The sequence below is a fragment of the Sitophilus oryzae genome, unplaced genomic scaffold (genome assembly GCF_002938485.1).
Source record: "Sitophilus oryzae breed Bouriz unplaced genomic scaffold, Soryzae_2.0 scaffold_1007_pilon_pilon, whole genome shotgun sequence".
Lineage (NCBI taxonomy): Eukaryota > Metazoa > Arthropoda > Insecta > Coleoptera > Curculionidae > Sitophilus > Sitophilus oryzae.
In genome coordinates this window covers 908,626-923,752 of record NW_022145624.1, presented here as the reverse complement: position 1 = coordinate 923,752, position 15,127 = coordinate 908,626, and the positions used below count along the sequence as shown (strand labels likewise).

General features: G+C 31.5%; 1 protein-coding gene across 1 annotated transcript in view; it reads left to right on the top strand.

Moving 5' to 3' along the window:
- Nucleotides 1-15,127, top strand: part of LOC115891591 (baculoviral IAP repeat-containing protein 7-B-like) — a 24,131-nt gene extending 9,004 nt beyond the window's left edge. Inside the window, exon 2 of the mRNA XM_030912095.1 lies at nucleotides 14,544-15,127. Within this exon, the coding sequence (XP_030767955.1) occupies nucleotides 14,544-15,074 (531 nt within the window). The 3' untranslated portion in view covers nucleotides 15,075-15,127. The remainder of the gene's footprint in view (nucleotides 1-14,543) is intronic.

Sequence of the window (15,127 nt, the reverse complement as noted above, 5' to 3'; positions counted from 1 at the left end):
GTTTGCACATCGTCATAAAAAACAATTTTCGTACCACGAATTAGGGACAAAATTTTTATCTGTATACTTATAGGATACCTAATCTGTGCCTATAGTCCGCGACTTGGCATAAAAGAAAAAAAAAGTGTACTTAAACTAAATTAACAAATAATCAGGTAGGTACTTATCATAATCTAGTCGATGTTAAGGCAGTTGTACTATTAGATTATTCAATTATGTAGTTTGAAGAGGAAATTATAATCTAGATATGATGGAATAGGGACACAGTTAGGAGAGATGATGTGAATGATAAAAGTGATAAACTGCGCAAACCGTTTTAATGATAACTCTCCTGCAGAGAGTGTACTGGGTGATATAAGCTACAAACCTACAGAGTGTCCCAAATAAGTAAAAAATATCAAAGTTGTATTTTTTTAAATGGAACACCCTGTATATTATTACAGTTTTAGTTTCTACGATTAAAATAAAGGTAAATTTGATTAAGATTTATTATACTTAAACCTTACCGTTTTTGAAATATTTTCAATTTTGTGAAATTGCAGTAAAAACCTACAGAGTGTCCCAAATAAGAGTGTAAAAAATATCAAAGTTGTATTTTTTAAATGGAACACCCTGTATATTATTACAGTTTTAGTTTCTACGATTAAAATAAAGGTAAATTTGATTAAGATTTATTATACTTAAACCTTACCGTTTTTGAAATATTTTCAATTTTGTGAAATTGCAGTAAAAATTTTAAGGCTTCATTTCTCCAAGGGTATCAAAGTTTTTAATACTAAATATTTACTGAAGTTTATTTACTGATCAGTTATTGTGTTGCAATAATAAAAATAATACTACCTTATATATAAGAGTGTCTAAAAATTTATTTTAAATAATTATTAGCTTCAAACGGCAATAACTTGTTTAATTTAAATGGAACACCCTGTATATTTTACGAGAATCAGATGCACAATTTAATTGTCTATCAAATTATATTATACCATTTTTTACATATCTCTTTAAGTTTCCGTAGAAAATGCATTTTTTTGTAATTTAGAACTTATTTATCAATATACCCATGGACTATTGACATTTTAGATTATTTTTAAAGATGTACCAAATTTTTAAAGAATACAGATACTAATATTGTCGATATAATTCGTTTATTTCATTAAAAAATAAAAAAAAAAACTGTTTAAATATTTGTTAAAGAGGACCAATTAATATGATTCCAGTATTCAAACTACATTAACTGACTGTTTGCGTTGATTAATAATAATTGCTCCAAATACTAAAATACTGAATTTTGTATGGGCATTAGACAGTGTGATAAAAAGTAACACCTTAAAAATGATATCTCATTTTTTAATAAATGCTTATTTATAACAACAAAGACTTTAATTTGATAACTTATTATTATATTGATTTCTGACTCAAAAATCCACATTTATTTATAATAATTTATTAACGAACACAATTAAGTATGCCATTAATTAGTATATGGGCGGAAATAATGGTGTTATATTTAATTAATGGTATACTCTTTTATAAAGATTTAAATAGTTTTCTTTTTGCATACAAATGGGCTAGTAATATTATCGTTTTGCTAAAAACGATAATATTACTAGTCTGTATATTTTGTACATTATTTGTTGCTTTAAAAACATCTAAAATGTCAATATTCCATGGATATATTGATAAATGAGGTCTAAATTATAAGAAAATGCATTTTCTACGAAAACTTGAAGGGATAGGTAAAAAATGGTATAATACAATGTGACAATTTAATTGTGCATCTGATTCTCCTAAAATATACAGGGCATTCTATTTAAATTAAAGAAGTTATTGCCGTTTGAAGCTAATAATTATTTAAAATAAATTTTTAGACACTCTGTATAAGGTAGTATTATTTTTATTATTGCAACACAATAACTGATCAATAAATAAACTTCATTAAATATTTAGTATTAAAAACATTGATACCCTTGGAGAAATGAAGCTTTAAAATTTTTTCTGCAATTTCACAAAATTGAAAATATTTCAAAAACGGTAAGGTTTAAGTATAATAAACCTTAATCAAATTTACCTTTATTTTAATCGTAGAAACTAAAAATGTAATAATATACAGGGTGTTCCATTTAAAAAAATTGATATTTTTTATTTATTTGGGACACTCTGGGGTACTTCCATTTAAAAAAATACAACTTTGATATTTTTTACTTATTTGGGACACTCTGTATCTTGTAAAATTATTTTTAAATTGTAGCTCTAATAGTCCTTCAACGAACCCCAAACTTACAATTTGTAAAAATCTCATCGTTTAGCTACAATACTCCGTGTCGTATATGGTGAACAACCCTGTATAAAAAAGAATTTATATAAGTGTTGAATGGTTTATATTAAAGATGTATATCCTAAAACCTATACAGTGTGGTCCGAACTGTATTCGGGAAACTTCGTATAAATGTATGTACTAAAATGCTTAATTTCTGAGATACAGAGAATTATTTGAAAAAAATCGAAATAAAAATGAAACTTCTACACCCTGTATCTCCGAAACTAGGCATTTTAGGACATACATTTATACGAACTTTTTTACTTATTTTTGAGCACCCTGTATATAAACCCATCCATAGTTAACACAAAGAATATTAGGGACTGTTTTAAGTGAAGTAAATGGAATGGTATGGACGTCACACACATCTGTCTTTTTTTCTGACATAGTCTCTCGAAATTTTCCATGAGTCGTAAACCAGATTATAGACGTACTTGTCTGACCGACTCCACGACACGTATGTGGTCGTCTTTAGGAAGATATTACCCACATATATTCGTGACGTCTCCGTCGATAATCGTCTGCGGCGCCTTGTTCCTTTTTTTCCATCTCTTCGGTGCATCAAAACGCATCAATGAATGCAGAATGTCATAGGGATGAGTCAGCGGTCGCATATACTTACCTGAGCCGTGCAGCGGTCGCCTATAATTAGTCAACAAATTGCATTTGCAACAACTAACGTATGATGCGGAGCGCTTGTGGGCGATAACCCTATGCGCCGCGCCAACTGCATAGCCGTAGATGGTGTGCGGCGGTTGTTGTCGACAAAGTTGCTATATTTGGTCACCGGGTCCCAGCTAAATTGTTTATATTTATTTGTTGTTCTAGTTGATTTATTCCTAAACGTTTCCATACAAGTTTCTGGAAATTCAGGACAGATTAGCTCTATACCCAAGACATCATCATCATCATTTTCAGATTATTCAACCATGTACAGGGTGGATCAAATTCGACGCTTTTTAATGGAGACACCCTTTCCTATAGGAGATAGACAAAAACTAATATCGGTGTTGGAGCTGAATTTTTGTCAAAAATATGCATTTTTAACAAATCGCTGTAACTTTTTTGCTATGGAAATTTTTTTTTCCAAATCACCTTTTTACGTAGAATTTAATGGTTTAAGTATAATTTTTTTAAAATGAATAATTTAAGAATTATCAACAGAAAATTTGATTTTTTATATGAGACGCATAAAGTATATCTTTAATTTATTGAAAAGAATTTAAAATTGCCTTTCCAAAAATATAACACACTTGATATTTTGCTCGATTCCTCTTCGAGATATAGAGTATACAAAAATTCGCTCGCTTTAATTAAGTAGGCTTTGAATGGCACCGGTAAATGCAAAAAAATTCTAGCTGTGAGCATCAATTAAAACGAAAATAATATTTGCTATGAGAGATGCAGAATTTTATAACAATTTAAAATATATTTAAGCAACATCAACACATTTAAACTATATCTGGTAACAATAAAAATAAATAGCAAACCAAGACATGAGATTTTGCTACAGGTGTTCGACATATCAACCGTCTTCTGTTATGGACAGACGGGGCAGTTTTTGAACATTTCTCGCGGAATTCATTAATTCAGTGGGGGTGAAAGATACCCTCTCATAACTGCTAAGTATTTCTAATTCTTGTCTAGATGATACGGAAGAATAAGGAACCTTTATTCTTCCGCAAATATATCCATAGGATTAGATCCATGGGCACTAAGTCAGGCGGCCTCGATGGCTATTCAATTATTCTTGAAATTGGCTGCAAAAATTTCCTGATAACTTCAGCGTGCAGAGGCGGTGCGTCGTCTTGCTGGAAAAATATGTTTTCGAGTTCCATTAAGGGCATATCATCAATAAGGGGTCCAAAGCCTACTAGTTAAAAGTGGCGAACTTTTAAAAATTCTGTATTTCGAAGAGGATTATAACAAAATATCAAGTGTGCTATATTTTTGGAAAGGTAATTTTAAATTCTTTTTGGTTAATTAAAAATATAGAGGGTGTCCCTAATAAAAAATCAATTTTTCTGTTGATAACTCTTAAATTATTAATTTTAAAAAAATTATACTGATACCATTAAATTCTACGTAAAAAGGTGCTTTGGAAATGTTTTCATAGAAATACAAAATTTACCATGGTAAAAAAGTTACAGCGATTTGTTAAAAATGCACATTTATGAAAAACATCCCGTAACTCCGAAACGGTAACAGATATTGATGTGATTACGGTTTTCACCATAATGTTTTTGATGAAAATTGAGCTCCAGACACCGATATTAGTTTTCGTCTATCTCCTATAGAAAAGGGTTTTCCCTTTAAAAGCGTCGAATTTGTCCCACCCTGTACTTAATACTAAATCTAAAAAAACTGTATTTCAATAAACTCTCCTCAAATTCACAATAAAAAAAGTTAAAAATAATATCTTTAAATTGCTGACCTGGATATTATTTATTTGAATCTTGCAATTGGCTCTACTTTCCTTATCCAATGTTAATTAGCGCTGATCAATATTGTTGCAATGGATATAATCAGATTAAATAATTTAAAACACCAGAGTCGGACTTGAATTTAATTAAATAATAATTAAATAGTTTTGTTAAGGTACCCAAAACAAAAAAAAAGTATAAAGTGAGTTGTGAGTTCTTTCAAAACCCAAGTTCAATATAAACTTATATAATATATTAACCAAGTTAAATACTGTTTTTTTTTAATTCAATGGTTTAATTGTTATGATTTAGTCACGATGACACACTTATTAAAGACCTCGTTTATAATAATAACTAATTAAATAAACAAGTTTTATTATTAACTTTTTAAACAAACATGTGTTTATCGATGCTTTCCCCGAACCAATATCATTTAATGATTACTTTTGCGGTATGAATTAATAATGATGGGGGATTTTTTGAATTAAGACTAATTTAACGATACGGGGTGAATCAAAACTAGATCTAGAGAATTTGGAATTTTTGTCAGCGAAATGAACATACACATCCATTTTTATAAACTGTAGACGAAAGCTTTTTGTTATTTTTATTTTATTAGCTAAATGTAGGTAAAGATTTTATTTGTATAAAATATTTTTTTAATAGACTACTTCCATTTTTGCGTTTTTCTTTTAAATAAGGAGTGGATAATTTCTGTAAAACTAAAACGGTATGCTCGTTTTATTTTATCTGTGGCATTATACATTCGCTTGAAATAATAATGATGGCTGTTTCTAAGAAGAGCAAACTAGATCTAGGATGCTTATTGCAAATACGTCTTTGGCTGCAAAAGAGAAATCGGACTTTCTCTTTGCCAACCAGCCTAGGAACTACGAAGAATTATACCTAACTGGTTAAAGAGAAAATATAACTAAGAAAACTATCAAATTATCGGTAGGGTAAATGATTTCAGAGAAGATTCAACGATTTTTTTACGTATTTTATTTTTTACTGAATTAATATAAGTTTATATTGTCATGGTTACGCTAACCATAAATACAAGGTTTTTCACCACATACGACACGGAGTATTGTAGGTAAACGATTAGATTTTTACAAATTATAAGTTTTGGATTCGTTGAAGGACTATTAGAGCTACAATTTAAAAATATTTTTACAAGATACAGAGTGTCCCAAATATATAAAAAATATCAAAGTTGTATTTTTTTAAATGGAACACCCTGTATACTATTACATTTTTAGTTTCTACGATTAAAATAAAGGTAAATTTGACTAAAGTTTATTACACTTAAACCGTTTTTGAAATATTTTCAATTTTGTGAAATTGCAGTAAAAATTTTAAGGCTTCATTTCTCCAAGAGTATCAAAGTTTTTAATACTAAATATTTACTGAAGTTTATTTATTGATCAGTTATTGTGCTGCAATAATAAAAATTATACTACCTTATACAGAGTGTCTAAAATTTTATTTTAAATAATTACTAGCTTTAAACGGCAAAAACTTGTTTAATTTAAATGGAACACCCTGTATATTTTATGAGAATCAGATGCACGATTTAATTGTCTATCAAATTGTATTATACCATTTTTTACCTATCTCTTCAAGTTTCCCTAGAAAATGCATTTTCTTCGAATTTAGAACTCGTTTATCAATATATACCCATGGAATACTGACATTTTAGATTGTTCTTAAAGTAACAAATGTACAGGTTAGTAATATTATCGTTTTTAGCAAAACGATAATATTACCTAACCTAACTGAAAAAGCACGAAAGCGTTACTGTCGTGCTTTTTCAGCTTTTTTAAAATATACTAAATTCAGTAAGAAATAAAATTTTCTATGTACCATGGGAATTATAAAGTGTAATTATAACTTCGGGCAATTTGGCCAATAAACTTTGCCCTAGCTAATTAACAGTCCTTTTGATACATAAACAATTATTATAGTATTTTTTTTGTTCCACTTTCGATATGTTATAACTTTTTTATTTTTGGACGTAAAATGTTCATTGCAGAGATAAACTATAGAGCTTTTAATCAAGTTTTAAAAATTACCAAAAACACACATTTTTAACAGTTTCATCAAAATTTTATGTAGTTGCTAATTTTTATATTACTATGTTGTTGTTAATTTTTATATTTTTTAATTTTTCCCCTTTAGTCATAGCTTAATTTTATGACTTGTTTTATTAGAATTTATAAGCTGAAAAGTCATTAAAATACTGTAATATGTTATTGTAAATTTCACATTCGAATAAAGATGATGAAAGTTCAACAATATAAAAAATTACTGTACATTTTCTGTATAGAAAATTTTACTTCTTCCTGTCAATAGTTATTTAAAAAAAAATTATACTTATCAAAGGGGATATGAGTAGTTTTTCCACTTAGTTTCAAGCAAGGAAATATTTATGATAATTTTAATAATGATTTATAGTTGTTTTATTGTCATTTCCTGAGTTTTTTTAATTATATATATTTATGAGCATAGTGTAATTTCAACACACTCACGTTTCAGCTCATTTTAATATGATTTCCTGAGGTATTACTAGAAGGTAGGGATGTCCGATCGTATCGACCTACAAAACTATCGATATAATATCAAAATTTTAATTTGTGAAAGGTTATGTTTTCATTTTTTGTTGTAAACTCGCAAATCTTGTTCCACAGCACAGAATTTTTGTCACTTGTTGTTACTTCATTCAAGCACATATTTTTCAAAGCCTAAATTTGTAAATAAAAAATCGTATAATTTATATTTAAATTTGTTGTTAGCCTGTTTTAAAAATGGTACCTGGCTTTTTCCTAATTTAGAATATCTGCTGCCCACTTACGTACTGAATTATCTGGTCATCATTCTGAATCAGGTAAAAGATTTTTTTATATCCATTTTGAAACCCACCGTCTTTTTGAATTTTAAATGTTTGTTTTTTTTAAAGACATCTCCAAAAAAGTGAACTGGTATATGAAATTAACCGTCGAATAGTCTATGGGGGGAACTTATATCGTGTATGTTTAATAATGTAATTAATGTTTTTTTATGGCTTTTAATAGTGGGTACTGTTAAAATGCACTTATTTAGGTACGATTTGTGTGTGGTACCGATACACCTTGGGAGGTTCTTCGACCTCACCTAACCCAATAGGGTCAGACTGGCGTCGAATACGCCTCCATTTCCTCATTTCCGTCTATACAGCTTTAATTTAACATGCACATAAGTCTGGTCTGAACGGCGGTTCTTATTTTCGCTAATGTATATTGATGAGAAGATATAAAACATTTAAACTTCAAAATTTGAAGCAAAGTTTTTTTCAATAAAAAATATATTGGAAGCTAGTGGGCTTAAAATATATTATATATTATTACTATTGGCTCCAATAGGGCCAACAGTGTCATTTAAACAAAACGTTTTTTATGTAAAATATCAGGAAAATAGCAGTCTTTTAAGATATACTAACTAGTTTTTACAGTTGTGTTTGTAGCGTAGAAAGTATACGGAATTCGTAAAATACACCTATTTGTAGTTGTATTTTAGTTACCCTTTAATAGCATGTTGTAGAGATAACTTAAATAAATATTTTTCTATAGGAACTGTTAAAATTACCTTATACAGGCCCGGCAATGGATCTCTAGGCATAGGAATTACATGCATTGGAATGAAACGCCTATAAAAGGTCTATGCTTAAACAGAGATGGACAACAACTTCCCCGTTTCCACTTCCACTATGACTGTCTACTTAGACAAACTCCAATAAGATAACAAATTTTGGAAATTCCGCCACCTCCCAACCACTCATGATACCCATCTCCCTGCCCTTTATTTATCGCCATTATTTTATTTCCCTTCCCGCGCCACCGCACCTCGCTATTCCGACTCCAGTCAGTTCATCACAGAGTTGCCAGGTCTACCGGTTTCGTCTGTAAGCTACCGATCTACCGATTTAAAGAAAAATCTAACGATATATTCAACTGCGTCTTTAGTTTTCACAATAGAAGCACTTTTAAAAAGCTGACTTATTTGACTAAAAATTAAGCGACTGCCGCGTTGGAATCTGTATAATCTGACTTTATTATTGTTTCATTAAATTTTATTTAGTAATAACACACATACAGGTCATCGTTCTGTCTAGTTGCAGAGTTACAGAGATATTCCTAAAAATCCTTATTACTCCTTATTAGGCGCGGTATTGGCGACATGCCCGAAGAAGTTGATATCTTTTGAAAAGATTTTATTTCATTCATCTACTAAAGTTGAACCCATATTTTCCCCCAAAAAATGTAAACAAAAAACAAAATTTAAGTTAAGAAACAACCTAAATTCGGACAAATATTTTAGTGATTTTCCCGTCAAAAAAATATATTAATATGAAAAAAGAGTTGAGAGTTGCTACAGCTTTCCCATTGAAATGAAATTAATTTTAGATATCACTGATCAAAATTTGTACAAAGGTAAAAAGTGACTGCTACACTAATTTGTGACTGCTATCCCTACTTGTTATAGTTTTATATGTTTTTATTAATATATTAATATTATTTAATTCAATATTTTTTTTAATATTAAATAATATACCTAGCTATTTCTAATTCTTGTTATATTTATTATATTTGTATTTTATTTGAGTGATCTATTATTACGACACATAGGAATGCTAATTTTGGACTTAAATATTATATTTTATTTCGTTTCTGTACTTTTAATTTTTGTTGAAGATCTACCGAGAATTTTGTTCTCGTATGGAATTATAATCTAACAAACCCGGCAACCCTGTTCGTCTACTCCTTATAAAGTTTTTTTCGGCCTAATTCCTTTGTCACAGCCGCGGCTTTGTGAAGCGCCGCCGCCGACCGACTGTGTCGGGGCGACTGCTAGGAAGATCGTACAGTATTGCCATTTCATAGAATTGCACTTGCTATTTTAGAAATGATATCAAAGTTTTGCATGTTACTTTTCGTTTTAGAAAGAAGTTATGTGCCTAGAGAAAACATTCGTAAAATTGTTTCGTACTTTATTTAATATTTCATTAAGTAGGCAAGATAATGGGATTAGAAGATTTAGGATTTTGACAAGCCAACATAATTTCGATTTAATTGAATGGCAACACTGTCCGTCCTGTTTCTATTTTTTCGATTCTGTTCTATTAGTAGGCGGTAGCCCCCACACAAGCGTCTTAAAGACCCGCCCGGCGCCCCCTCTCGCAGGGGCTCTCTCGTCGTATCACTTCTATGATCACTTCCCCTATACGATGGTAGGGAAAAGACACTTTATCCGTCTCTGTTGCACTGCAGTGTATTTTGCAGCCTTACCATCTTTTTTTATCGCATTGAAAACCTCCTATTGCTAATATTCCTTTGCCAGTAATGTATATCTATCAAAAATTGTAGATAAAATAGTACTTTAACCGTAAGGGTTGATTAAATGATACTTTAACAGCTAGGACAGGTTAAAAACGTCCATGCTTCCATTTTTTGAAAACTTTTGTATTCCTTTTCATAAGTTATTCGAGATTTAAATGGAAGTAGTTTGGATATGGCGTTTTTCGTCTCAGCCTGAATATCTGTTTATCGCCTGGTTTTGCAACGGAATACAGCCTAACTTGAATTATTTAAACTTTTTTAAAAATTTCTCAAGAAGGGGTACTGAAACTAGAGATGAGCAGAAAATCGCAAACTGCGATTTAATTGCAGCGATTGTAAATTCGCAATCGCAACCTGTGATTCCTTTCCATAGCAAACTGCGACTTGCGATTGAAACATACATCTGCCGATTTTGGATTTTTAGGCAACCAATATTACACCAGTTGCGATTTGCAATCGCAGTGGGCACGCGAACGAAGAGCTGCGAACGAAAATCACAGCATTGCGATTTTCGTTCGCACCGGTGTTGCATCGACACGGCACTGAGAAGCCGAACGATGAGCTGCGAACGAAAATCGCAATATTGCGATTCTCGTACGCCCCGGCCGGCGGCGGCGCGTCTTCAACATGGCAGTGGACAGGCGAACGAGGAGCTGAACGAAAATCGCAGCTCATCCCAGCATTGCGATTGCGATTTTCGTTGGCACCGGCGCGGCATCGGGAGTGGGCACGCCAACGAAGTGCGGCGATTGCGATTTTCGTTCGCAGCTCCCAACACATCGGCCTAGACTAGATCGCAAAATCACATTCTCAATCAGGGCCCCGTAATTTTTATGAAGCGTTGGAAAATAGGCTTATATATGTTTATATACCGCATAATATATATAATTTATTAGTTTTAAATTTTGATAATAGTTTTAGATTTATAATATAATTATGGATTGAGAAGGTTAAAAAATTCTTGTTTTCGGTTATGACTAATTATAGTTACAGTTGCTCCCCGGTAATGATTCAGGTAAAATGATTGATAAGGACAGTTTTGGATTCAAATTATAAAAAATTATCTATTTTTATCCTTTATTTACTAGAAGATATAGAGCACGGAAAAGAAACATCCCTTTTTATTTATTATATTTTGTTATATATTATATTATTATAAACATTTTTATAACAGTCCATAATATAATATAATTTTCTGAATATACTAACAGTTGTGGATCCGCTGCTATGTTAATTTAAATACATCCTTTACAATCAGTTTTTTCATTTTAGAGAAATTTTAAATATAAAATGTGATATTGTCCTTTATTTATCTAAAAGTTCGAAAGTTTGCACTTGCACTGGACGGGCCGTATCAAAGCCGTCGGCGTCGGCTTCTTTTGAGTTACATATAAAGAAAATGTTTTTAAAAGAAAACAAGATAAAATAAACAGTTTTTTTCTAGTTATCTGAATTAAGGTTGGCGGCAACCTTTTTTATAATAAATTTTTCGTTAGTATACCTACTGTCTAAAAGCACATTCGAATATTTCGAACATTATGTATTTTTAATTTCCCTTTTAAATTTATTCGGTCTGTTCTAATCAAAAATGTTTAAAAAAAGGAAACTAAGTTATTTGTGGATTTTTTTTTGGTAGGTAATTGATGAAAATTTTAAGTGCAATATGTGTGCAGCAAAAATATAAAAAACACGCACTACAAATTTTAAAAGGCACATGGCATCGAAACACCCAACAGTTTCTTTGTAAGTTTTTATTAAAAAAAAATTATTCCGCTATTTATTCTGTTTTTTATTAGAAATTTTGGGATTGAGCTTCCCAGATTACAGCGTACCAATTTAAAAATATCAAAATCGCAATCGCAGGTTACAGTCGCAGCGATTTATAAATCACAATCGCAGTTTAAACTGCGATTGGAAAATCGCAGTTTTGCTCATCTCTAACTGAAACACAGTATATATACAGTACCGCAGAACAATTTTACGATCTAGAACAAAGAATTTTATTGTATTATGTGTGGCAGGTCGACATATACTGCCTTTTAAGCCACAACGTGAAACTGTGGTCTCTGATTCATGCGTGTGGTTATATGGGGTAATAAGTTATATAAGCAAGATTTCCCCACATACCTATGGCAATACTCATAACAACGCATGGTTATCGCGTGCATTCGGCCATTCTACACCCAGAAATCGCTGTGGATATGTGGGTATTCGATTTAGAGGCACGTATCCGCCATTAAAGTGGGTCTAAAATAGTCCACCATGATTGACCGTAAAAACTAGACCTTTTTATTGACGATTGTTCATTATTAGTTGATTGAAACTAAGTTCTCAGAATGGAGCCTGAGTACTTCTGGATTTAATAGCCTTTTACAGAGTGATTCGACTTCAATATACTCTTTTGTACAGGGTGGGTCAAATTCGACGCTTTTAAATGGAAACACCCTTTTCTATAGGAGATAGACAGAAACTAATATCGGTGTCTGGAGCTCAATTTTTGTCAAAAACATGATGGTGAAAACCGCATATCGATATCTGTTACCGTTTCGGAGTTACGGGGTGTTTTTCAAAAATATGCATTTTTAATAAATCGCTGTAACTTTTTTGTTATGGAAAATTTTGTATTTCTGTGAAAACATTTCCAAAGTACCTTTTTACGTAGAATTTAATGGTTTAAGTATAATTTTTTTAAAATTAATAATTTAAGAATTATTAACAGAAAATTTGATTTTTTATACGAGACACCCTGTATATTTTTAGTTTATTGAAAAGAATTTAAAATTACCTTTCCAAAAATATAACACACTTGATATTTTGCTCGATTCCTCTTCGAGATATAGAGTATATAAAAATTTGCCCGCTTTAAATGAGTAGACTTTGAACGGCACTGGCTATAATGCAAAAATTCAAGCTGTGAGCATCAATTAAAACGAAAATAATATTTGTTATGAGAGATGCAGAATTTTATAACAATTTAAAATATATTTAACCAACATCAACACATTTAAGCTATATCTAATAACAATAAAAATAAATAGCAAACCAAGACATGAGATTTTGCTACAGGTGTTCGACATATCGACCGTCTTCTGTTATGGACAGACGGGGCAGTTTTTGAATATTTCTCGCGGAATTCATTAACTCAGTGGGGGTGAAAGATATCCTCTCATAACTGCTAAGTATTTCTAATTCTTGTCTAGATTATATGGAATAAGGAACCTTTATTCTTCCGCAAATATATCCATAGGATTAGATCCATAGGCACTAAGTCAGGCGGCCTCGACGGCCAAAGTTTGGGATCTTGGTTAGTTATTCAATTATTCTTAAAATTGGCTGCAAAAATTTGCTGATAACTTCAGCTTTCAGAGTCGTCTTGCTGGAAAAATATGTTTTCGAGTTCCATTAAGGGCATATCATCAATAAGGGGTCCAAAGCCTACTAGTTAAAAGTGGCGAACTTTTAAAAATTCTGTATTTCGAAGGGGATTATAACAAAATATCAAGTGCGCTCTATTTTTGGAAAGGTAATTTTAAATTCTTTGCAGTTAATTAAAAATATAGAGGGTGTCCCATATAAAAAATAAATTTTTCTGTTGATAACTCTTAAATTATTAATTTTAAAAAAATTATACTTAAACCATTAAATTCTACGTAAAAAGGTGCTTTGGAAATGTTTTCACAAAAATACAAAATTTTCCATAGCAAAAAAGTTACAGCGATTTGTTAAAAATGCACATTTTTGAAAAACACCCCGTAACTCCGAAACGGTAAAAGATATTGATGTGCGGTTTTCACCATCATGTTTTTGATGAAAATTGGGCTTCAGACACCGATATTAGTTTTCGTCTATCTCCTATAGAAAAGGGTGTTTCCATTTAAAAGCGTCGAATTTGACCCACCCTGTACAGGGTGTGAATGAATAATAGATTAAAGTTCAATAACCCAATCGTTTACAGAATTAGGAAAAGGAATGTTAATATTGTTTTAGGTAAAGTATCTTTGTGTCTATCGACCGAAAAGATTAATGAATTAATTTCAATTATTATTATTTATTTTAATTTAATTCATATAGCGAATTAGGTTTTAAAAAATATTCAGAAATTATTATTTCAAGGAATTTATTACGAGTAGAAAAATATTGTGCTGGGTTGGCGTTGGTTTCTATGTAATTTGACAAATAAATAAAGCTGTCTCTTTTGTTGTCAGTTTTGAGTCAATATTTTTTAATTTTCTTTCGTGTCGATTGCTGATTGAATTGGAGCCAGAAATGGCTCAAAACGAAATAAGTAAATTACCAACAGATATTCAGGCTGAGGCGACAAACGCCATATTCAAACTACTTCCATTTAAGGCAATTTTAACAGTTGCTATGGAAAAAATATTTTTAATAACTTACACCTATCTTTATCGTATTTTCTCCTTGTTTCAGCCAAAAGAAAAAATCCAATCATCTAGAAAACGTCGTGAAGTGACGGAGAGGGAACTTCAAGAACACCTGGTCAATCCAGCGGCAATAGCAGCTCTCACGATAGGCATAGACGTCCAGAGGGTGAAACGAGCCCTCAAAGAAAAGCTCCAACTCACTGGACACGGCTATTCTCAACCAGACGCTTTGGTAGAAGCAGCTTTAAACCTCCAACTGGAGGAAGACGACGGTTTCGAGAACATTCGAACCAGAGACGCTGTAACTGCAGCTATCAATCAAGTAGTCAGAGCAGCAAGCGCTCAAACGCTCCCACCAAGTGATCCAGACAATAGTTCCTCTCCTCTGAGCCTGGAGGAGGAGAACAGAAGGTTAAGGGAGGCTAGACAGTGTAAAATATGCATGGACGCTGAGGTGGGCATCGTGTTTCTGCCTTGTGGGCATCTGGCTACTTGCGTGACGTGCGCTCCCAACTTGGAGGACTGTCCTGTTTGTAGGTCGGCGATTAAGGCAACCGTTCGTACTTTTCTTTCCTAGGTTTAGAAGCTAAATGACCAAAAATACAGTTTTTACGTGTTGTTTTCCAAAAA